This window comes from Pollachius pollachius, assembly GCF_949987615.1.
Source record: "Pollachius pollachius genome assembly, chromosome: 19".
Lineage (NCBI taxonomy): Eukaryota > Metazoa > Chordata > Actinopteri > Gadiformes > Gadidae > Pollachius > Pollachius pollachius.
In genome coordinates this window covers 19,492,195-19,517,194 of record NC_136952.1, presented here as the reverse complement: position 1 = coordinate 19,517,194, position 25,000 = coordinate 19,492,195, and the positions used below count along the sequence as shown (strand labels likewise).

The window sequence follows — 25,000 nt, the reverse complement described above, 5'->3', positions numbered from 1 at the left end:
TATAATATATATTATATTATATAGATATCTATATGTATTATATGATATTATTTAGATATAGAGCTCCAGTACTCCCACCGGAGCACCCAGAGTTTTCTACAATACACAGCCAAAAGCTGTGTGCGCCTCCGGATGATATTATGAATCCGAGCCATTGCGATACATCCACTGAAAACACTATTGCATCGTACCGTGGCCGCAAGCTGCTCAGGGCCACACCCCAAACCTCCACCTTGCCCCGCCTCGCTCCTCCTCATTAGCATTTAAAGCTACAGACACAGAAGCAGCATGTTTGTGGAAGGCTCATTGTGGAACTGGCTCATAGTGGCTGTAATTCTGCACCAAGGCTGAATTTGGGGATAGAGACAGATACAGTATTATGGGACCACTAAGAAAGCATCCAAAAAGTAGCATGCCATGGGACCTTTAAATGCACCATGTAGTGCAGTTTATACATTACTCCATAGTAGGAACAGATTGAGGATTGTTTTGGTTGTACACAGTGCAGTAGTATATAACATACTAAAGTATATTCATTGTGTTTTGGGTTTCAACAGATGTTGCAACAGCTTATGGCTGCCTGAACTTCTCCTTGTTAGCCATGTTACACCGCCTATATACCCTGCGGTCAACATAATTTATAATTTATTTACATATTTTTATATTATTATTATTATTTATTTATTCATTAACTATTAATTTGGCGATCATAGAGAATGTGTTTGTATCTGTGTGTGTGTGTGTGTGTGTGTGTGTGTGTGTGTGTGTGTGTGTGTGTGTGTGTGTGTGTGTGTGTGTGTGCGTGTGTGCGTGCGTGCACGTGTGTCATGGCCGACTCTTCACATCAACATATACTAAAAGTTGTTTATATTCTCATTATTCTCATTCTTATTATTGTCCTGTTCTTTCTGACACCCAAATCTCCCTTCTGGGATGAATCCGTTGTCTCGCCTTATGACAAATGAATACTAATCATAATAATATTAGGGATGGCGGTTTTAGGCCTCCGACTTCCAGTTGAACACATGAGGCTAGGAGGCTAGGAGGCCAGAGGGGTATTTCACGAACGGAGGTTTAACAAACACAGAGTTAACGCTGAACTCTAGGTTGACTGACCCTGTGCCGACTAACCCAGAGCTGTCGGTTCCACAGCACCAGTTATGATTTAGTTCAATCAACACGGGGTTGGTTAACACAGGGTCGTGCGCGTTCACGGCAAACCTATAAAGACGTGATGTATGGATCATGGAAACCCCGATCGAAATGGCGAAACGTGCAAACTGTCAAGCTTTTCCCACCATCGTATTGTCCTACATATTTGTCAGTCCGGCTGCATTTGAATAGCCACATTTTTTTAAGGCCAATCGTAAGAGGGCCGACAGTCGGCAGACTTGATCGGGCCCTCCGATTACCTTCACCCCGGTGGAGGAGCTGGCTGTGAGCATTAAAACACTCTGGCATGGAGGAGGTACCTCCTCAGAGAGTCAGGGGCCTTCTCCATCCACCGTCAACCCACTGGTTGAATGTAGGGTGTTTAGTATTTAAATTTTTGTGTGCGTGTCACAGCACAAATGTTCCAAATGTTCTTTTGTGGCTGGTTAGAAAGACCCTTGTTTGTTGTATGCCTGCTGTATATCTGGCTCTATTCCAAAACGTGACTAATTAATCAACTTCACAGATCAAGATGGAGTATTGCTTTTAATGGAGCCGGCTACGACTGAACATCCTCCAGTTTCTGTAAGTCCGGTAGGCCTATTTTTATCATTTCTGTTGTAAGAGCATCTCAAACTACTCAGCCAATAGGCCTATAATTGCTCTTTGTATGACAGGAGGCCGATGGAAATATTGCCGTGGATGGGTCACCTGAAAGAACTGAGGTAGGCCTAGCTTTTTCTTGCCAGTTCCAAGTCATCATTGATGATGATTAAACCGAACTAACAGTGTTCTCCAACTCACTTGTCTCTTAACAGACTATGGTCGAGGAAGCGGCGGGTGTTTGTATGTCAAGGTCGCAATATGAGCACGTAAGACATATCCCTAGGCTACTCACTCACTTTATTGGCCAAGTATGTCGCTTGAATGTTAAAACAATATTTTCCTCTATTTCAGATGAAAATTAAAGAATTATACCATCTTCAGCGGGAAATCCAAGGCTGATTTGGAGAGGGCGTACAAGATGCTGCTAACAGAGGTAAAAAAGGAGGTTGTGCAGAAATTCAAAGTGGACACGATATTGCTATTCAAGGTACTAATTCAATTATTTTCCCTCCCTCAGCAACTAAAGAATAAAAATGATGGATGAAAACAGTGTTTGGTGTGTTTCATCTTTTTTTAATTTAAATGATTTCTGAAAATGTGGTCTCGCATCCTTTGTCCAGCCCTTACAACAGTGCAGAATGTGTTCCTGCTTGAGGAACGGTTCAAAGGGGGGGAGGCATCTCTTTGCGCAGAGTTGCTATATTGTGGAGTACATCGCATGCCCGCTCCGGACAAACTCTTAGTCCACGTAGGCATTGGAATGTGGACTTTAATATCCCAAATGTATTTTTAATCTTAAAGCGGGTTCTGCTGTGTGCCAGGTTAAATGTTGTCTGTGGTCCAGGAGCGGGATACGGGGTGATAATAGTCAGGAGGCATGGATACCCTCGATCACCTAGGAGATACCCGTCGAATTGCCCTGCGATCAAATACAAACTTTGAGCTATCTTGCACAAGCACAACAATTATGAGGTCTATGATGCGTTCATAATGCAACGCACCCTGTTGAAATTTATTGCTCAAATTGGATCCACGATACATCCAGGCATCGTGGACCGAACCAGGCCATTTTGCCTCTACATTCGTGATCATGTGGGAAGCATCACATATCTAGTAATGATAAAAGATCGACAGCGATTAACTAACCATGGAGATATTGGAAATGGCCAATATAGGCTGCGTATACCTACCTGAACATTTATTCTGTGATAGCCTTTCCTGTTCACTTAATCAGCCTCATTCATAGATGGGGCCGTTATGGGCCATCAATGCACCCAATTACATTTGGAAATCCTGAAATATAACACCCAGATGAAAAGTCAACAAGGATCATTTCTGTGCCATTTGGGAACACTTAAAGTAGATAATGCTGACCTGCAAGTTGGTGGAACTCCATTTTTATGACCCTCGTGGGTTTGTGTCCAGGGAAGTGGATGAAGTCACGCATGAACCGTTTCAGCGCAAGACACTTTACGCACGGATCGGCACACCGTAGCTTTCCCAATGTGCTCAGCATCTCCAACATTATAGAGAAAACTACCATTTGCAAAAAAACGGAGGGCTACGCTCCGATATTAACAGGCCTCTCATCAAAAGGGCATGCCATTGTGAACACATGAAATCTGCGGTGAACGCAGGTTTAAATACCCAAAACCGGCTTATGTTCCAAACTTAACCTGCGCAAAACCTGCTCCGACCAGGTTTGATTCAGAGCATATGTTTCCATAGTAACTAACATACCGTGTTCATTTTGGAACGGAAAACCTAAGGTTACCGCAAACCCTGGGTTAACTTACCCGGTTACGTGATAAAACCGGCTTTGTGGGATAACCCTCAGGAGGCGAGGAGTCAAGGAGGCTAGGTATTGCTCTAATGAACAAAAATAAACACAACAAATCTAGAGCCAAGTCGAGGTCAGCGTCACAAGCACTCCGTCTTGTAATCGTACCAATGAAGACTCTGCAATGGAGAGTCTCTATTGCAAGCACACACGTTAAAAAAGAAAACAGAACTTAGAACTGAATCATTGAGCATCTGGGATTAAACATTTGTTAGCTATAATAACCGAACTCTCACTCTAACCCCTCTAAATCATGTCTGATTAACTCGCAAACGGCAAAGAAGAACAGGGGTCAGGGTGTTCATCGAGGCCTTTTGACAGCTACAACGCCCTGCCCCTGGCACGTCCAGCTAGAGAGGAGCTGTATCAGGCCCGGTGGGGCCGTCACATCATGCTCCGGGTTGGGATGCGAGCCTGAGATTCATTCGTGTCTCTGTGTGTGTGTCTGTGTGTGTGTTTGTGTCTGTGTGTGTGTCTCTGTGTGTGTGTCTGTGTGTGCCTGAGTGGCGGTTGCCCTGGGGTAAGTATGTAGAACGGAGCCCAATAGAATTGACACGTGTTGTTCAATCAGCACGCGTGTAAAGTTATGTACTGTATGGATTAGATGAGTGTGTGTTTGATTGTATATAAGCATGGGCGTGCAGGTATGTATGTGTTAGTAAGTGTGTGTTTATGTGTGTATTAGCATGCATGTCTTTCTGTGTGCCTGACGTGTGTATCAGTACTCTTGTGTGTGTGTCTGTATATATGTGTATGTGTTTGTCTTCATATGCATGTGTGTGTGTATCAAACCTTTTCCACACATGCAGTCCACCACAGAATTTTCTGGGAAAACGTTAGCACCCATTTCATGCTGCTAGACCGGTACAGATGCGTTGTGAATGAAGGCAGTAACATTGATTGGATTACGTCCAGCTTTCGTCAAACACTTTCAAGATCGAGCGAACCAAGATCGAGCGAACCAAGATCGAGCGAACCAATCAGGAGAATCCGCCGATGACTGGTTTGAGTCCTTGAGTTTTGATCGGAAGGCGCCAACGGTTTCCGAGTGATTCAATAACAATATCAATACAGGGCCTTACGAGAACGGCAGAGTCGGGGGGGGAAGGGTTGTGGCCCATATTGTTATTCTGTCGGGTTTATGGAGTCTGGCTGTAAGTATATTCCTTCATTACCACGCCACGTGTGAAAGGGTGCAAGACGCAACTGCTGCAGAACGTAGCTGGCCCTGTGGATAGTGGAAATCGGGCCGTGCCTGTGGGGCTATCCCAATAATGGGCTGTGAAGCATGGGTGAAAGAGGCTTTTGTACACATGTGTATAGTTGGAGATATATTAGTTTTTGTATGCATTGATATGCATGTGTGTGCGTGTGCGTGCGTGCATGTGTGTGTCAGTATATGTAATATTTGTATGAAGATGAATGTTTGCATTAAGATTAATTAGTGTAGTGAGAGAGAGAGTGTGAGAGAGAGAGTGTGAGAGAGAGAGAGAGAGAGAGAGAGAGAGAGAGTGTGTGAGAGAGAGAGAGAGTTTTTTGTTCTTTTATCTTTTTGTTTCATATTTCTGTTTCTACAGCGCATTTGCGAGTCTGTTACACAGCAGAATAGCCTGTGGCAATCATTATGGGCTACATGTCACCCATAGCAACCTAAACATCTGTCATTCAGCACAAACCCTGAAGGCAATGCGAAGCGCACACTGGTGGCTAGGGAGTCAGTGGAGGCAACCAGTGAGTGAAGCAGTGAGTGAGCCGATATGTGAATCCGTTTGTGAATAAGTGAGTCAATGAAGGAGTAAGTTGGTGAGTGAGTGATCGAGTCAATAGGTGAGAGAGAGTGTGTGTGCTATGTGATCCACATCAAAGAAATGATTAAAATGCCCGAATTGTCTGAATACGTAGATGCATAGCATGTGTAAGTGTGCATGCTTATTCATCTATGTGTGTGTGTGTGTGTGTGTGTGTGTGTGTGTGTGTGTGTGTATGTGTGTGTGTGTGTGTCAATGTGTGAACGTCCTTTGTATGTCCTTAATAAAGATGAGGAAAAAAAACTCCACCAGTGTCAAACCAACACCTGTTATTATTACTCAATAACTCATCGTCATGCGACAGGACTGTCATGAAATGACCTGTCTGCCAGTCTATGTTGTGTGTGTTGGTGCGTGTGTGTGTTTGGCATGCATTTGTGCGACTGTTCATCCAAACCCAAGAAAAAACCTGCTGACCCCCAAATAGTCCGGAAACGTCTGTCAAACCCCTTGTTGACGCTATAGCGTGCGGCTTAGGTAGCCTTGCTACACCGAGCTAACATGCATGTGGAATACAAAGGGATTTGTGTATCGGTATCAGCCAACAATCACCACTTTATTCACATCTTGTGGGTCTCTCTCTCTCTCTCTCTCTCTCTCTCTCTCTCTCTCTCTGCCAAGTCTTCCTCTTCATCCTTTGCTCCCCCTACATCCTATTCTTCCTCGTTCACGTCTTCCTCCTCAATCCATCACTCTCTATCTCCCCCCTCTCTCCCCTTCTCTCTCTCTCAGTCTCTCACTCCCATTATCTGCCCCCCCCCCCCCCCTCCCTCCCTCAGCCTGTATACTGCAGACTCTGTAAACCCAGCGGGTCCCCAGGACGGTCTCTTGACCTCCAGAGGCTTTGAGTCTGAGGCCTGGTCGTCAAGGAGACAGAGAAAAAGAGGAAGAAGGCGAGGGTGACGGGGTGACATTCTGAGCGGCCGCGCGAGGCTAACGACCAGCAACAGAGGTAAACATTATCGTTGGAGGGTAAAGACCTTTTCTGTCGGAACACGTTTCTTTTGGAACGGTTTAACCCCGCGACGTCGGGGCATGGTATCTGGTATGAGGACACAGTGAGGAGCCTTCATGGTGACCCCTCTGCCGTAAGGAGCCTTCATGGTACCCCCTCAACTGGGGGACACAGGGCGGCCCGGTGGGCTGTCTCCAACCACCAGGCCTCCATTTTAAATATAACCTGTCAGTACATCTGTTCTTTGTCGAACCCACGTTCTATCCATCTATCCATCTATCCATGTATCTATCTGTCTGTCTGTCTGTCTGTCTGTGTATGGATCGGTCTGTCTGTCTGTCTGTCTGTCTGTCTGTCTGTCTGTCTGTCTGTCTGTGTATCTCTCCATCTCTCCATCCATCCGGTGTTTGCTTTGATTGCAACATTTTATGTGGACCTTCTATCTATGTAATTTACACACAGAATCTGAAAATTAATCAATAATGTTGTGGCTTGACTTAAGAATATAACTTCAGCTAGCGTGCGTGTTTCCAGCTCAATAATTGATTAGCAGAATTGTGTTTTACGGCCCCAGACGTTATTTCCATAACTTAAAACCCCTCATCATTAATGTTAAAAACCACCTTCTCTTCCACCAGCTCTCTCCTCTCTCCTCCTGGCTAACCTGAAACCAATTCCTCTAAATATATTTCACAGCAACATCTCCAACGAAAACAGACCCAGGCGCACACACACACACACACACACACATACACACACACACACACACACACACACACACACACACACACACACACACACACACACACACACACACACACAGACAGACACACCGCCTGAGGCTTCCGAACATACATCAAACCTTGGCTGGGGTAGATCAGGTATCGATCCGCCTGGCAGGAATCAGGGAGACCCAGAGCTGTCAATCTCTCATTAAATAAATACGAAAAACCCACGCCGACAAAACCAGCGAGCACTCTGATTCTCGTCAGCCATGGAAAACCAGCAGGCCGCCATCCGCAGCACCATTCCAGCACATTGCTGTTTGTTTTGGTGTTTATACTTACTAGGAATGTGCAAGTAGCGTGGTATTCTGTGTGAGTGTTTTTACGTTTGTTTCCTATGTGTGTGCTTGTGTGTGTATGTATGTGTGGGTTTGTGCGTGTGATAGAGTGGGTGAGTGTGTAAATGTTTGAGTGCATGTCTGCATTTATATGTGTGATAAATACATCAAATTCGTTCTGATTCTGACTCTGAGCGTGTGTGTATTCGAGTGTATGCCTGTATTTATTTGTGTGATCGAGTATGAGAGTGCATTTGCATGTGCGCGTATTTGTTTGTGCGACTAAGTTTGTGAGTGTGAGTGTACTTGTGTGTGCGTGTGTGCATGGGTCTGTGTTATGTCCACTCCACTCCTGGTGGGAACAGTCATACACTTGGCAACGAGCCGTCAACAAGGCTCCATCGACCGGGTGAGGCTGCGATGCTTCCTGTTGTTCTGCTCCTCATCTGGCTTCCCCCCGCCCCCCGCTGTGAGCCCATGATGATCAAAACGTGGGGAGCCACTTTCCTGTTTGCACACCTCCTCTTCCTCTTCCTCCTTCACTGGATGGGACTCTAAAGTGTCCTGCTCTTAACGACACAAGACAGACGTTCTTGGTGATTATCAGAGAGAGAGAGAGAGAGAGAGAAACTAAGAGAGAGGGCGAGCTTGAGTCGCAGCGCTAAGGATGATACAGTTTGAAGATTTTTAACATTTTTAAATGTTTGATAAACTTTGTTGATTGTGTTCATTTGTATTGAATTCCATCCCGACCTGATTCATTGTATTTGATTGTTTGTCTTCGCAGTCGGTGTAATGTATGTGCCAGGGGGATATTCCCGTTTTAATCTTCTATATTCAACCTCCGGTCGTGGGGAGTCTATGCTACAGCCGCCCCCTTCCCTCTGGAATGCCCTCCCCAACGACATCCGCAATGTCAACACTCTTTCAAAACTGCCCTTGAAACACACCTTTTCACCCTTGCTTTTAACCTTTGCGCTTTTGTTTTGTTTAGGTTGTTTTTTTTCATATGATTTAGCTTATGAAGCGATTGTGAAGCGTCTTTGAGCACTGGGAAAAGCGCTATATAAATTTGATCTATTATTATTATTATTATTATTATTATTATTATTATAATTATTATATCGTACCTTGTTTGATTTTCATTCTTCTGTTACCTTTTCTAAATCAATAAAATGTATCTAAAAGGCATTCGTGAAATCTCTAATTACCATATTAGAAGACATTGTAAATCAAACAAGAGCACACCCCTACCATCCAAATTCTTTGACTTTTTTGCCTCATTACTAAACCTTTTTAGTATGTATTTGAATTGGCATGGTGGAGAGAGAGAATTACATGTGGCATAGGACCGCAATGGGGAATCAAACCAGGGTCACAACAAAGCCACTAGTGGGTCGAGACACAGAAACCCAACTGATACACTTTGTGATATCTACCTGGGAATATATTGTGAAGGTGTATCGTGGTTACTTCTCTCTGTGATATCTTATGGTTGTTTTACCTTTTGAGAAGCTTCTGTCATCACTTTAACCATTTGCAAGGACGGTTTCAGCTTATTAGGCCAGGGACGAAACGACAGCGGTTGCATTCTGAAGATCTCTTTGTCACATAGGATAGTCGGTGGTTTGAACAGCGAGTCTCAAGGGGAATCAGACGGAAATAACTGAAATGGACTCTCTTGAACTCCTTCATTTTCTCCTCGGCTGAAGGGAGAGGGCAAGTGGTTGGACCGGCTCTATGAGGCAAGAAGGAAAACGTAGGGAAAGGACATAAACATCTATCTATCAATCAATCCATCTGCGGTGGGAGAAGGACAGGAAGAGAGAGAGTCACAGAAGGGAAGATAGAAAAAGGGAGAGAGAGAGATAGGGGGAGAGAGAGAGACCTTTGGATGAGTTTTTTTCAGTGAACTGTGGCCACTATAAAAGGTATCAGCAGAAAGCCTGACTGTGACTAGTAGTCGCTGAATCCACCATCTGCACTCTCCCGCATGTACTCTCTGCCTTTCTCTCTCTCTCTGCCTTTCTCTCTCTCTGCCTTTCTCTCTCTCTCTTTCTCTCTCTCTCTCTCTCTCTCTGCCTTTCTCTCTCTCTCTCTGCCTTTCTCTCTCTCTCGCTCTCTGCCTTTCTCTCTCTCTCTCTCTCCCTCTCTCGTTCTCTGGCTCCCTCTCTCTCTCTCTCTCTCTCTCTCTTTCTCTCTCTCTCTCTCTCTCTACTACAACCTTTTGTTCAGATAAAATTTGGTGCATATTAGCCATTTAATTAACTCTCACTTTATGTTTTTTTTTTATAATTTACTCACATTGGCTGACTCACCCACCTCGGCCCACTGCCCCCCCCCCCTCCCTACCTCCCTCTCTCTCTTCATCCCCTCCACCTATAACCATGTGTCCTGGCCCGGTACCCTTTCCTTCTCTCTCTCTCTCTCTCTCTCTCTCTCTCTCTCTCTCTCTCTCTCTCGCTCTCGCTCTCTGACTTTACCCTTGCATTGTCTCCCTCTTTAATTCCCTTCATTCAACCATAACACCTTGTATCCCTGCCCTCCATTCACCCTTTATCTTGTTCTTTCTCTCCCTCTCGTTCTCCATCTCCCTGCTGTTCTCTCTCTCTCCCTCTCGTTCTCCCTGCTGTTCTCTCTCTCTCCCTCTCGTTCTCCCTGCTGTTCTCTCTCTCTCTCTCCCTCTCGTTCTCCATCTCCCTGCTGTTCTCTCTCTCTCCCTCTCGTTCTCCATCTCCCTGCTGTTCTCTCTCTCTCCCTCTCGTTCTCCCTGCTGTTCTCTCTCTCTCCCTCTCGTTCTCCATCTCCCTGCTGTTCTCTCTCTCCCTCTCGTTCTCCATCTCCCTGCTGTTCTCTCTCTCCCTCTCGTTCTCCATCTCCCTGCTGTTCTCTCTCTCTCCCTCTCGTTCTCCATCTCCCTGCTGTTCTCTCTCTCTCCCTCTCGTTCTCCAACTCCCTGCTGTTCTCTCTCTCTCCCTCTCGTTCTCCATCTCCCTGCTGTTCTCTCTCTCTCCCTCTCGTTCTCCATCTCCCTGCTGTTCTCTCTCTCTCCCTCTCGTTCTCCATCTCCCTGCTGTTCTCTCTCTCTCCCTCTCGTTCTCCATCTCCCTGCTGTTCTCTCTCTCCCTCTCGTTCTCCATCTCCCTGCTGTTCTCTCTCTCTTCCTCTCGTTCTCCATCTCCCTGCTGTTCTCTCTCTCTCCCTCTCGTTCTCCCTGCTGTTCTCTCTCTCTCCCTCTCATTCTCCATCTCCCTGCTGTTCTCTCTCTCTCCCTCTCGTTCTCCATCTCCCTGCTGTTCTCTCTCTCTCCCTCTCGTTCTCCATCTCCCTGCTGTTCTCTCTCTATCCCTCTCGTTCTCCCTGCTGTTCTCTCTCTCTCCCTCTCATTCTCCATCTCCCTGCTGTTCTCTCTCTCTTCCTCTCGTTCTCCATCTCCCTGCTGTTCTCTCTCTCTCCCTCTCGTTCTCCATCTCCCTGCTGTTCTCTCTCTATCCCTCTCGTTCTCCCTGCTGTTCTCTCTCTCTCCCTCTCATTCTCCATCTCCCTGCTGTTCTCTCTCTCTCCCTCTCGTTCTCCATCTCCCTGCTGTTCTCTCTCTCTCCCTCTCGTTCTCCATCTCCCTGCTGTTCTCTCTCTCTCCCTCTCGTTCTCCATCTCCATGCTGTTCTCTCTCTCTCCCTCTCGTTCTCTCCCTAGTGCCCTTTTCTGTGTTTTCTTTGTCTATCTTTATTCCCTTTAGTCCATCCTGTATCCCTGCCCTGAACCTTCTCGCCTCTCCTCCCCCTCTCTCGCCCTTATCTTGTGTCTTTCTCTCTCGTTCTCCTCCTCATCCATGTTCTCCATTCACCCATCATCATTCGCACATCATATCCCTGACCTGTACTCTCTCCCTACCTCTCTCTCTCTCCCTCTCTCCCTCTCCCTCTCTCTCTCTCTCTCTCTCTCTCTCTCTCTCTCTCTCTCCATTCATTCCCTCTATTCAGCCATAACCCCCGCTTGTGTTCTATATGTCATAGCTGGTCCTTATCCTATTATACCTTGCGCTGCTCTGCTACTTCTGCTGCTTCCATTCATACCTTTCCTTTCACACATTTTCTGCTCTGCTTTCTATTTCCATAATTCCCGGAATGTCGTTGGAGCTATGCAGCGTTAACCCTTTCTCTTGGTCTGCTCTGTGCTCCAGCAGTTAACCACCGGCTAGGCAGTGGGGGGGGTTTTACCTGCCAAACCAATTGCAGTTCCATTGCACACCTGCACCAGATGTAGCAGTCCGTTAGCCTTGCTATATCCTTAGCACCATCACCAGTTCTATAATTAAGTGCTAAGCAGTGTTAATTTCGTTAACGAAAAATATGACGAAAAATGTTCGTCGACGACCTTTTTTCCATGACGAAGACGAGAAGTTGACGAGCTAAAAACAGATCTTTGATAATAAAAACTACGACCAACTGTAAGTTTCGTTTTCGTCGACGAGACGAGACAGGACTAAAATGTCAGTGGTGTGCTATTTGGACATTCAAAATGCATGATATTTTCCAATCATTACCCTCCCGTAAGGTTCTTATGCAACGGAAACGTTGTTCACTCCTCCAGTAAATAGGACGGAGATACGACATGGCAACGGGAGGTAGCCTATAGTCCGCTCAGCTATGAGCCAGAGAGCTAACGTTACATTATGCATTGTACATAATATCATTTGAAATTCGTCCCAGCCTTTATACCACAGACAATATAGGGTCTATAGCATATAACCGCGTTTTCTGATTACAGTTTAATGCATTTTTCATAATTTACCAGCTCTCGTTTTAAAGGCTGAACAGACAATTTGACTGTAACTAATTAGCAGGTGTCCATATAACAGGGGTTAGCCTAATTGAATTAGTTTAAAAAGAGAAAACATCTTGACTAAAAGTAATGACTAAAAGTTGACTAAAATGTTAGGACTTTGGTCGACTAAAACTAGACTAAAACTACGAAGGAAAACATTGACTAAAGTGTGACTAAATCTGTTTTTTCGTCTAAAGACTAAGACTAAGACAAAATCTAAAACAGTTGACAAAATTAACACTGGTGCTAAGTATTGTTTGGTTAATTCTAATGTCATCTTTCCTGATGCATCACACTTCACGAGATGACGTTGCGCAGAGAAGGAGCAAAGTGAGTGGCAGCTTACATCCGCTCTCCGGAGCGCCTAATTAATGCGTTTGGTCTCCTTTATCACAGCGATAAGGGATGAGCTGACGAAGGAGGATGGCGCCGCCAGAGGGATAAATAACACCATTTGTTCTGCCTATAGCCAAACAGGACATAAAGCCCCACTAACACATTACAGTGTGCAGTTCACACCTGCATCTCTCGGTGTCTTTCCCTCCATCGTCCATCACTCTTCTTCTCGTCTGCCAATCCCTTCATCCTCTTCATCCCTCTGTTCTTCTCTGGTTCTGCCCGTCTTCCTTGATCTCCATCTATCTTTCATCTTCCCTCCCTGACTCTCTCTTTTCTCACCTCCTTCGTGCCTTCACCCTGTTACATCTGCTGCAGCTTTCCAGGTTTATCTTTGGGAGACTTTGGAAAAAGAAGGCGGGGGCCGTTTCTGTGTCAACAATTTGATGGGAGGGATTGGATTTAGAAATGCACCTGGATAAACTTGGCACAAAGATCCTAACCGCCACTGAACCAGACACAAACACGCACACACGCACACACCTGGTTCAAGGCGATGAAAAGAGGTTTCAAAGTGTGTTTGCGTGTGTTAGGGCGAAAGGCAGGAGGGGGGAAGATGGAGAGGCAGGGGGGGCGAGAGGCGAGGGGGGCCGTGTTTGACAACCACCGCCCCCGCTGGCCCTAATACGTGACACGCAGCTCTGAGCGGGAACACAATCGTCATCTTTCTGCTCGGTGAGAGGATTGATTATAATTCTGAAGCCACGACCTGGGGAGCACACAGTGAGATGAAGAGTAGAGGCTAGGGGGATCCACTCCCACACTATTACTATTTTGGCATTTAGCAGACGCCTTACATCCAAAGCCAAGTACAGGGATCTCAAACACCTAAATGTACGTCCTTAAGGAGCAGGTCAGGATTAAGGGCATCTTGCTCAAGGAGGCCTAAGGGATAGGCTGTAGGCATGTGAGGCTTGAACCCAGGGCCTCTTCAGCTGAGAGCAGAGCCTCTGATACACTAAATACACCGACTGAAAGGTAAACTATCCTAGCCGCTAAAGCAAGGATCAAACAAGATGGCTTGCCTATACCTGCTCCTGAAGGGTTAGCTCCGGATAAGGGCTGTAGGCATTCAGTGATTCTTCCCGGGGTCAGACCGGAGCAGAGCGACCACTTATCGCTCGATGGGTATAGCGGTTCAGTGATCCTCACTACATCCCCGCTACTAGTAAGCATTAACACTGATGCATGAAATAGATGTCCAGGTGCCAGAGAATTTGAGAATAAACTTAGTACACCTTTCAAAAATAATGGAAACATTCATTTTTAACGTGCGTATCTCTGGAATAAACAATGTTTGAAACGACAAATCCCAAAAACATGCTGATTACTAATACTCCAGTGATACTCGCTCTGAAAAGACGTTTCTTCTCCCAGTTAGTTGTGTTGTTATGGTCGGGGGGGAATGGGTATATATATATATATATATATATATCCTAGCCTCTCACTCATTGGCAATTGAGTGAAAAAAAAAGGGTATTCAACCAGCATCCCCACTAACCATTTAATCATGGCGGAGAGGGAAACTCTGCATTAAACCATCCCACCATTACTACTACTCTGTGCTTCAGAAGGAAAGAGAGAGACACACACACACACACACACACACACACACACACACACACACACACACACACACACACACACACACACACACACACACACACACACACACACACACACACACACACTTGGTGTTTCAAAGCAATTGGATTTATGGAGAAAGCACAGGATGGCGACTCCCCAGTGGAGTCCATTTCATTACAGGAGTTGGTCTGGTCCGGGACAGGCCTGTGTACGAGCGTCTGGTGGGGGAGAGTGTGCACATTGGCAAGGAAGAGGGGGGACGGTATATAGATGAGGATGGAAGTCCTGAAGAACAACATGATGACAGAGGCAAAAGGAGAGGAAGAGGAAATGCACGCATGAAGGCACAGAACTCTCTCACTCTTTCTGTCTATATGTCTTTATCTAGATCTCTCTTTTTCTCTGTTGCTCTGTCATAGTAGACCTCCATCCCTCTCTCCTTTCCCTCTCTATGTCTCCCTTTCTTTCTCTCTCTAGCTCCTTTTCCTCTAAATCTCTCTCTCTCTCTCTCTCTCTCTCTCTCTCTCTCTCTCTCTCTCTCTCTGAAAGAGAGAGGATAATATCTCAAAAAGTCAAACATCTGAATATGATTGAATGAAACAAATGGTTAAAATAAAAATAAATGATTCAAATAAAAAATGAAATAAAAATCTTTAAACAGCAGGTATCTTTTGCTTAGTTCCAAGGAATACAAGTCATAGTAGTCATGCATAGGAATTTTGTTCTTTGATTTTCATACGTGTGTGTGTGTGTTTGTGGAGTACATGAACATATGTGTGTGAGTATCTTCCATCTGCTAACATTTGAGAAACAAAACACACACTTGTTTGTTTTCTCATTAGGGATCGTTATCCAGCGTGTACATTTCCTCTCCTCCATTGCTTATGGTGTGCGCACGTTTCTGGGCGCACTATTGTTAAGCTCTTGGTTGTAGTAATGAGACAGAATGGAGGGAAACAATGGTGGTCTGCGGTGCCTCCCGTCTGTTTTTCAGCGTGTTACAACAAACACTCGACCATGATTAGCTCTCTGGTACGGCGGTTGCTGCCCGGTTGGCTCTGAGCATAAGCTAGTGCGTCGGCTACATGTGTTAGCATGCAGGTCAGCGGTGTTCTGGAGTCGGGCTCTTGATCCTCGCCCTCTTATGTGGAACGTGCGTAACATTTTCATTTCTTTACACACACACACACACACACACACACACACACACACATATGAGTATCTTGGGGCTGGGGCTGGGAGAAGCTGCACAGCTTTTGGTGCATTGACCAATGAATGCAAACAGGTTAAACCAGCCATCTCCACACACTCAGACATGCCTGTACTGAACAGCGGCTCTGCAGTCTGGTTTAGAAGGCATCGCCCTTCGTGTTGCTGGTCTTAGGTGACCTGGTTGGCGTGTGGCAGGGAGCATTGCCACAACTCTATTCCTTAGTTGTAATTTAAAATACATTCCATAGGCCTATCTTTCAATCTCACAATTTTTTAATGCTTTGGTTATTGGTTTAATTCATTGACTGATGGTTGATGATGGTTCAGTGATGCGTATATCCATTCATCACCTTGGATAGAAAAGAAAGTTGAATTTGGCAGATGTCGCATTGGTTTTCTTCTACGCAACCATTCCATGCATTTAAAAGTTTTTTTTTTAAATATATAAAAAATATATAAATACAATGTTGTAGTATTTTTAAATACATCTTATTTCAGTATGGAGGATAATCTGGCTATTTAGCGCCAAAAGGTACAGCACAGAACTACATAGCATAGCGTAGCATGGCATTCTGCAGCACATTCCAGTAGAACATAAAGCCCAAATGGCTTAAGTCTCTCTGCTGTCAGGATCCGTGCACATGGCATCACAACTGCTGTATGGTACATTACAAGTAATGTACATTATGGGAGTGGGAGAGGAAATGGCTGCCAGAGGAGTCACGTCCCAGTGGTGCCCTCCAATCTCAGTTAAGTATTCTCGACACCCAGCCAACGTTTATTATGACCAATTAGAGGCTGACTCTGACGTTTATTCTAAGTGATCTACTTATAGGGTAGCCATTGAGGGCCCAGGTAGGGATCTATGCGTTCCATCATGGAGGGCTCTGTCTGGATTTCCTTTGAGGACAGGCTTCAACTGCTCTTCTGTGTTATTTCCTGTTGTCTGTAATCCTCGGCTTTCTGCAGTCCGGACTACCGAGTGTGTTCCAATTTAAAAATCGTGATCAATCAATGCATGTCGACCCGTCGCCGTGCATTGGCCTGCTGTTTTTTTTTTCTCATGCTAGGCCGGCTTTGATTGTCCGTCTCTCTCCCTCCGGTCTCTCTTTCTCCTGTCTCTCTCTCCCTCCAGTCTCTCTCTCTCTCTCCTGTCTCTCTCTCCCGTCTGTTTCCTGCCTCAACTTCCTCAAGACTCTCCCCCCCTGCTCTTTGGGTTATTTTCTTCTCTCAGACCATTAGCCGAGTTGTTTTTTTTGCTCTCCACAAGGACTTGCTGGGTGTGAGAGCCATCGAGGTGGTCAGCAGTGATTAACGTAGCTGAAGGGGGGGAGGGAGGGACCTCGGGGATTGGCAACCTTGTCTGTAACGCTCCACACCGATCCAAGGCTGTCTCAGGTTCCAGCAGGCGGCTCCTCCACATTTATCTCTTTCTTCTTGTTTCATAGATCAGCCTCGTAAACCACACGATGCTCTGCTACCTCGTTGTTAGGTAAACAGATAGCTTGTTCTTATTAATGAATGATAAACTGAATGAACTTTGAATGAAGAGTGGCACCGTACCGAACTTGTGAATGTCCATAATCACATTTATCACATATTCATTCATACATTGGTGGATTCATTGTTATGCTTTTATCATGAGGCTTCAAAGAGTGAAAGGAAAAATAAGTGTAACTTTGTATTCTCACCGCCTTTGATGCCTTTAATTATTTGATTCTTCAGAGACTTTTCAGTGGGCTGATACATAACATAACATACTCTTCTCAGCGTCAGAGCAAAATACCAAGGCCACCCTTCAGACTGCTAACAGTTTGGTGTTGTCCCCCGGCATTATGAATGACTCCATCCAGAGTCAATCTGTTGACACTATTGTAAAATTGTTTAGCATTTAGTTAATTATAAACATTATTCATACCATCTTATACTCTCCACGTCTCATTGTCTCCATCTCTGTCTCCATCTCTGTCTGTCTGTCTGTCTGTCTGTCTGTCTGTCTGTCTGTCTGTCTGTCTGTCTGTCTGTCTGTCTGTCTGTCTGTCTGTCTGTCTGTCTGTCTGTCTGTCTGTCTCTCTCTCTCTCTCTCTCTCTCTCTCTCTCTCTCTCTCTCTCTCTCTCTCTCTAAGATGTTCTGAGGTTTTGTTTACTGACATTACTGTGGCAGTCGGCACTTAGCTGCTTGTTTGTTGTGATTTTTTCTGAAAACAGAAAATGGAAAGTGGTAAAGCAAAAGACTATGTTGCAGATTTGACTAGATTCAAAGACTTTCTTAAATATATAAAAGCCCTGGAAAATTAGACAATGGTTGGTTTTCTTTGGTTGATAGGGAGCGGGGATGGAGATTGTTTACATGGAGTAGGATAATATCCATATATTGTAAAAGCTTTATTAGATAAATGAGAAATATCATCGTAAAAAATATTTGAATGTTGCAATAGATTTATTTTTCAAATCTCTCTCTAGGAGGTAGAGGATGAGGTGGATGATCACTACTGGGAGAACTGGGAGGTAGAGGACGAGGGGGTGGATGAACTCTACTGGGAGAACTGGGAGGTAGAGGAGGAGGGGGTGGATGTACTCTACTGGGAGAACTGGGAGGTAGAGGACGAGGGGGTGGATGAACTCTACTGGGAGTACTGGGAGGTAGAGGAGGAGGGGATGGATGATCACTACTGGGAGCACTGGGAGGTAGAAGACAGGGAAGGAGGAGGTTGAGGACGAGGAGGAGGAGTTGGAGCAAAGAGAGACGAAGAAGAAGGAAGGAACGCTGCGAGTGTCAGGTTGACCGAGAGGAGAATTGAGGAATGAGAGGGAGACATGGAAACAAAGAGACAAAGACAGAGAGAGACGGACGGGGAGAAGAAGGATGGTCGGAATCTGTGGGATTGACGATAGACTGATTGATGATAACTGGCAGGGAACTAGCCTCTGCCCTCCACACAGACACACACACACACACAAAACAACACGCACACACCCACACACGAAAAAAAAAAATAGTTTGAGAGAGAGAGAGAGAGAGAGAGAGAGAGAGAGAGAGAGAGAGAGAGAGAGAGAAAGGTGCAAAGCGAGCTAGCTTGTAGCAAATCGCTGACAACCGACCGCTAATAGATTGCCACTCAGCTGTCACCGTTATTTATCGTCCAGTCATCTGTTTACTCCTTGTTCCGCCCCACAGCTGCTCACTGATGTTTATTAATATTTACAATCACTGAATTTGTAAAACTATCACCTAATCACCAACAACACAGTGAGGGTGTGTGTGGGCTGTTGGTGGGAGATCTTTCATTAACCACCATGCACAGCATGGATTGCTGTGGTTTACGGAACCACAGCAATCCATCTCACACTGTGTTCGTCAACAATTGTAACTCAAATCGCTATGAAAAGCAAACAGAATGAAAAATCTGATCGTTAATGATAAATACAACCTGTCTCCAAAGGCTCTGAGAGTTTTACACAGTGGCCAGACACCACCAAGAACGAGTGTAGCACAGACTGAATATTTTTTATATCTTCTCTGTAAACAAATCATTTTCAACTGTCACTGCTGGAATGTAATGCATTTGGGTTTGTTTATTGTCCTTTTAAGTTGCAATTTGGTCGACGCTAATATCCAAAGCATCTCACATCACTGGGAGCATCAATGACTTTAAATGGAAATGTCGGCTACGTATGAAGGACATAAATCATTCAAATCATGACTTATTTGAATCACATATTTGTACCGTACCTCAATAACCTTGGACACGGTAAACACATTAAAAATAAATTAACACATATGTCCCATATGTGTTAATTTATTTGTATCAAGGACCGACTTCCTCCACTTTAAAGAGTCTGTGAACGCAGAGTTTCAGAGCGAAACTCGAACACTTAGACATGGAGATGTTTTGGGCTGAGAGTTCTAGGAAGGAAGGGGGCGTGTGATAACCCATATGACTTTCAACATAGTAATCTATGCCATCACTGTCTCTAAAATAACTGTGATTTGCAGAAAAAAGCCTTGAAATCCTATATTTTTGCGATTCTCCCGAAAACACGCTATGAGCGTTGGACTCTGCTGCGAGTGACGGCGGCGTTCCTCTAGTGACATCTGAATGTCTTTTCTGAGGCACTCAGAGGTCAGCTAATCGATTGGGGTCAGTCGGCATACTTTCGTTTTGCCAGGGGTAGTCCTGCAGAAGGCACGATTTTAGTGTTGATCGTCTAGTACTCGGCGGGCTGTACAACACACCTTTGGCACCGCATTGCAGAAATGATGTTGGTCTGGAGAAATGGATCCACAATGCCTCTCACTGTCATCGCCTGATGGGGGAGGGGGGGGAACAGCAGCGTGATCTGTGGTGTTATCGCTGGGGGATGAATCAGCAAAGTGCTCGTATATCCGTAATTGTGTTACTCTTAATGAATATTTAGAAATATTCGTCAAAGGAGTACATGAAACATACTGATTATATTTGTAGAATATTCTTTGAGCCATTAGCTCCGCTGAATCCACAGTCGGTCGCACAGGCGTGGCCGTGGCCCAACTCCTTCCGGTGTCTCATGGGCGGAGATGGTGGAGGACAGCCATCCTCCAGCTCAAAGACTCCTCTGTGGGCTGTGTTCCCAGACTCTGTCTCGCTCCCCTTGACACTGCCCTTCATGATAACGCTGACACCATATTGCTTGACGAAGGGTAGGCTACTAGACAGCTGGCTAGGTAAAGCCGCCGGTGTCTACGCGTAGTATGTCTAGTGTACAGTAAGTTAAGCCATCTGTCACTCCAGGTGGTCGCTTACACCTGGCCCGACACACTGTGAACACGCTATTGTGGGTGTGTTTATCTGTGTGTGAATGAGTGTGTGTGTGTGAGAGAGAGAGAGAGAGAGAGAGAGAGAGAGAGAGAGAGAGAGAGAGAGAGAGAGAGAGAGAGAGAGAGAGAGAGAGAGAGAGAGAGAGAGAGAGATTTGTCACTTGAATGAGTGATTGCAGATGCTGCATCACGTTTGTTTGCCTCCGCACTTAGTCATAATTTTTGCGCCTAAAAGCAATTATAGATTTGTCACATGGATGGACACACACGCACACACCTACCAGCGCATCACATTAACACTCCACCAGGAAACAAACAAGACTTAACATAAAAGTCCCAGTATGTTGGAAGCAAACTTCTGATCATCATGAAATGTATCATCACAATCATCATCAAACGCACCGCAGCATCATTGTCACCATTTCACACATTCAAAATCACCTCCACCTCTCCCACAATCACAGTACTACCGTCATCACCGTAACATCCAAACTCATCCCCATCACCGACAGCATCATCCCCATGACAACCAACATCTGCATTGCCATTACATCTCTTACATCACATCCACCACCACCATCACATCCACCACCACCACCACCACCACCACCACCACCACCACCACCACCATCACATCCCCCACCACCACCACCACCACCACCATCACATCCACCAACACACCCACCACCACCACCAGCATCAGATCCACCACCACCATCAGATCCACCACCACCACCACCACCACCAACACCACCACCACCACCACCACCACCACCACCTCCACCCTCAGCCTCATCCGCAGCCCACCTGCTGTATGAAGGTGTGTGCTCCTTGGGGGCTAAGCAGCAGGATGGCTCTGCGCAGAGTGTCCCGGTACTTGTTGAGCTCCTCCGTCCTCATGGTGGTGAAGAGGTTGGTGAACACCTGGCTGATGTTGCGGTCCACCCTCTGCAGGGCCACGTCCACACCCTGCCGCGAGGTCTGGTCCAGGAACACCTGCAGCCCGCGGATATCTGCCGACACAGGGGAGAGAGCGGGGACGCTCTGGCCTCAGTTCACTGTGTTCCTGCTCGACCCACCCAATGCCTTCGGCTCAGTGATGGCATACACATTTATTGTCTGATGTGTTCGCTTCAGTGTCCCAAGTGCCCAAGTTAGAGAGACGAATAGAGACGTTCATGAAGTAAAACATGGCTCTCAGTAACACAGGCTCCCTGGTCCCTAGCACCTGGTCCCGAAACCCCTTAATTTTGGCCTCCCTGTGTTCCGGTACTTATTTGAGCAGATTTGGTACCTCTCATAAAAAAAATAATAAAAAAAACATGTTGAAAATAAAATGATAATATGCATATAGTAATCCACAGAACAAATCCCAAGAATTTCATGTTGTTTATTAAGATTTAACATCATTTGAAAGAGTCGGAGCTCTGTTGACGCACTCAAAAGCTGGGCCAACAAAACACTTTTGAAACTCGCCGCATCTGAGGGGCAAGCAGAGAGGAAAAAACGGTTAGCATGCATGACTACATGGGTGTGCGCCACGCACAAGTTAATAGAAATTATAAATATCACAGAGCAGGATTGTGAACGTGTCTCATGTCAATTTACAATCGGCAAAATGTGTCAGGGTTGGCCGACCAACTCTTTTTAATTAGGATATTGATCCTGCGAGCCTCCTCTCTCAACGGAATTTGTTTAAGATGTAAAAGCATTTAATTGAACATACACACACTAAAACAGATATTTTCGTTTTTAAATAAATATTTGGAAACGAAAATTCATGTTTCCCGCAGTGTGCCTCTGAGCGGGTCTGCAGGATCGCCCTCTGCACAACCCAGTCGGTGAAAAAGTCACGGTCACGCACGACTCCGTAATCAACGCTTTCCAAGCATCGGTGGTGACGGCGACTTTCTCTGCTAAGGACAGGATCTCACGGAGGGAGGCTGCTGCCTCGCTGTACATTTTCTCCAGCCGCACAGTCATAGTTTGTCGACATATGCACTGTGTAATCCGGCTCGAGAAATGCGATCAGATCGCGGAAGACTAACACGTCACGTCTCCGGCAAAGGCTGCCTTATTTCAAATAGCATGCATATACATCAGTTATATTCTCAATTTAATCTGCAGAGCAATCCCTGAAAAGTAGGGGGGGCGTGCCATCACGATGGTGGCCCTCCATCGTGACGTCAGTCAGCCATCACGACAGACGATGACATCGTCCATGGGCACAACCCTAGTAGCCCCCCCCCTGAGTCCTCCAACAACAACTCCAGCGTCTCTGATGCTAAAGAAAACCACAGCAGATTGGCTGTTGAAGCATCTGTGGAAGATATGTGTCATTGACTGTCTTTGATCTTGCCCGGTTTTGATTTAATCCAATATAACTCCCTTTAGTTTGTTCCACTATATTGTGTTTTTCTTCGACCCATAGGGCATTGGGCTTGATCCCCAATATACTGCTCATCACGATTCTAATGTTAACTGATTAGACACACTTCATGGCCGGGATGAAGGTGTATTATATGCACAATACAATACGATCCTAAACACCAGCAGATTCTAATCCACATACAGAAAACATTGCAGGGCTGAATTATTCAGAAAACACCACGTTCATTCAGACCAAGGGAATTAAACCATAGCAATCCATAACTATTTGAGACAAAGGCAGCAGATGGGAAATTGCGGGATATTCCAATCGATTCATTTTTCCTGCACAGAGCAGCAGAGTACAGTTGTCCTGGAATGAATTCATATGTCATATAAGATAAATAGATTTATGTTTTAAACAAACCCAACCAAACTATTTGGACCTGCTCGTCATTTGAAGATAATAATGAACTATTGGAAACCGTTTTGGTTTGTCACTGAACTTCTTATCAGGGAGGGGGGTGCTGACAAATGTGCACAAATGTTCAGCGGTCCATCGATGAGAAGGCATACACCACAGGGACGACGAGGCACTTTCTTCCAAAAAATAGAAAAAGAATCCATAGCCCTTTCTCATCTAAGTTGCTCATGTGATCTTTTGTTGACCAATCAAGCAAGAAAGCAGCTGTTGGGCTCGGCTAAGGCAAACTAAGATGTTAAATGTGAGTAGAAAACAACTGCCTTTTCCTTTAGTTCCACGTCTGTCGAGAAAAGTGATGGCAGCCACGATTACATCAGTGCACATCTCCCTCTTCCTGTCCAAACTTGTTTACGGATCCTACAAACCTGAGCACGTCATAAAAAAACATGCAGAGTCAACACACTTCTTCTTCCTAGGCTGTCCAAAAGTCAGACTTGGAAGTTCTCCAGGACATCACCGAGAGAGCCATGATACTAAACAAAAACAGGCCAAACAAACACAACCACAGCTGGCATTTAATAAATAAACTAAAATAAGGAATAACAAAAAAAGTAGGTTTCAGTTGGCGCAGTTTTAGTGCAACAAATAAATAAAGCAAAAAAACAACTCTGTGTCTTTAAGCATCTGGCTGTTCAAAGCATTTTAAAATAGATATTTTCAACGATGCTTGTCATGAAGTTAATCCAAGGTATTCTTTGCTTAGGAAGGTTCTTGGCTGAGTGGAAGTGTCTCTGTAGTAGCCATGATAAGAGCTGGTTCAGTTCTCTAACTGCTCAGGAAAGCTGCTTCAATGCTTCATTGCTTATCTCTTTTAGTATAGTGTACTCTGGACCATCCTTTACAAAGTAAAGGAAAAATGCCATCCCAAAATTTCTTGCAGCAGCTACATTCAAAGCGACGCACCATTTGGTCTCTCATTAGTATTCACACATACAGTGGACCCGCCCCCCAAAAACTGTTTTCATGTTAAACAGTTATACAATATTTGTATATTTATTCATCAAAGGATTGCATAGCGCTGAAGACATTGTAATAACCTAATCTTCCCGGGTTCCACTTATAACACAAAAGACTAAAAACTTAAACACAAAACTAAATCAAATGTATGGATGTATTAGCTCTTAGGAATTATGCCTTTTAAATATCCTTGTCCAAGTTTGCAAAATGATTTTGTCATACAATAAATGCGGCAGATATGTAAGCCAAGTTAATCATGTTGACTTGACTGCTGTCAGTGAGCAAATGATCGAATCACAAATGTTGGGAGCATGACGCCATAGAGGGTGGGGTGCCAGCATCATGCCCTCAGGCACAGGGACTGAGCTCATATTCTACATGGTTGACACCACTACAGCGCTGTCATTCACCAGACACAAGCCCTATCCAACAGAGATGTCTCCCTGGCCTCTCTATCGCTCTGATATTGATTGAGTGCTGCCCTAAAATTCCACTTTGAACCCATGTGTTACAAAATATCATCGCTCAGTTGATGAATAGAAAGAAGAACTATGGAAACTCGGACAGATGTCAACGACCAATATCAGAAAATGCCGACATGTGGAGAAAAAACTACAAATTCATCAGGTCCACTTCTACCACTTGCACACGCTCTTCAGATGGCATCCACCACTTCCTCTGGGTGAATTTAGATTGCTCTACAAGTTCCCACCTTCCTGTGAACTGCGGAGGGAAGTTTTTGACAGTTGGAACCGGGCACGGTATCCTTCTCTTTATGGAGGGTGACAGGTTGTTTGGGCTGAACATTCTCCCTCTCCCTCTCTCTTTGACTCTCTTGCCCCAGTTCTGTCTCTCTCTCTCTCTCTTTCTTTCTCTCTCTCTCAATTTCTCCCTCTCTTTGCCAGAATTTCAATCTCTTTCTTCTCTCCCGTTCATCTTCTTTGTCTA

At 45.2% G+C, this 25,000-nt stretch overlaps 1 protein-coding gene across 1 annotated transcript in view; it reads right to left on the bottom strand.

Moving 5' to 3' along the window:
* The window catches only part of LOC307090006 (glutamate receptor ionotropic, delta-1-like), a gene marked incomplete at both ends in the record, with an annotated part of 387,185 nt that overhangs the window by 97,862 nt on the left and 264,323 nt on the right, over positions 1–25,000 (bottom strand). Inside the window, one exon of the mRNA XM_079756527.1 lies at positions 21,052–21,257. Coding sequence (XP_079612653.1) covers positions 21,052–21,257 — 206 coding nt within the window. The remainder of the gene's footprint in view (positions 1–21,051; positions 21,258–25,000) is intronic.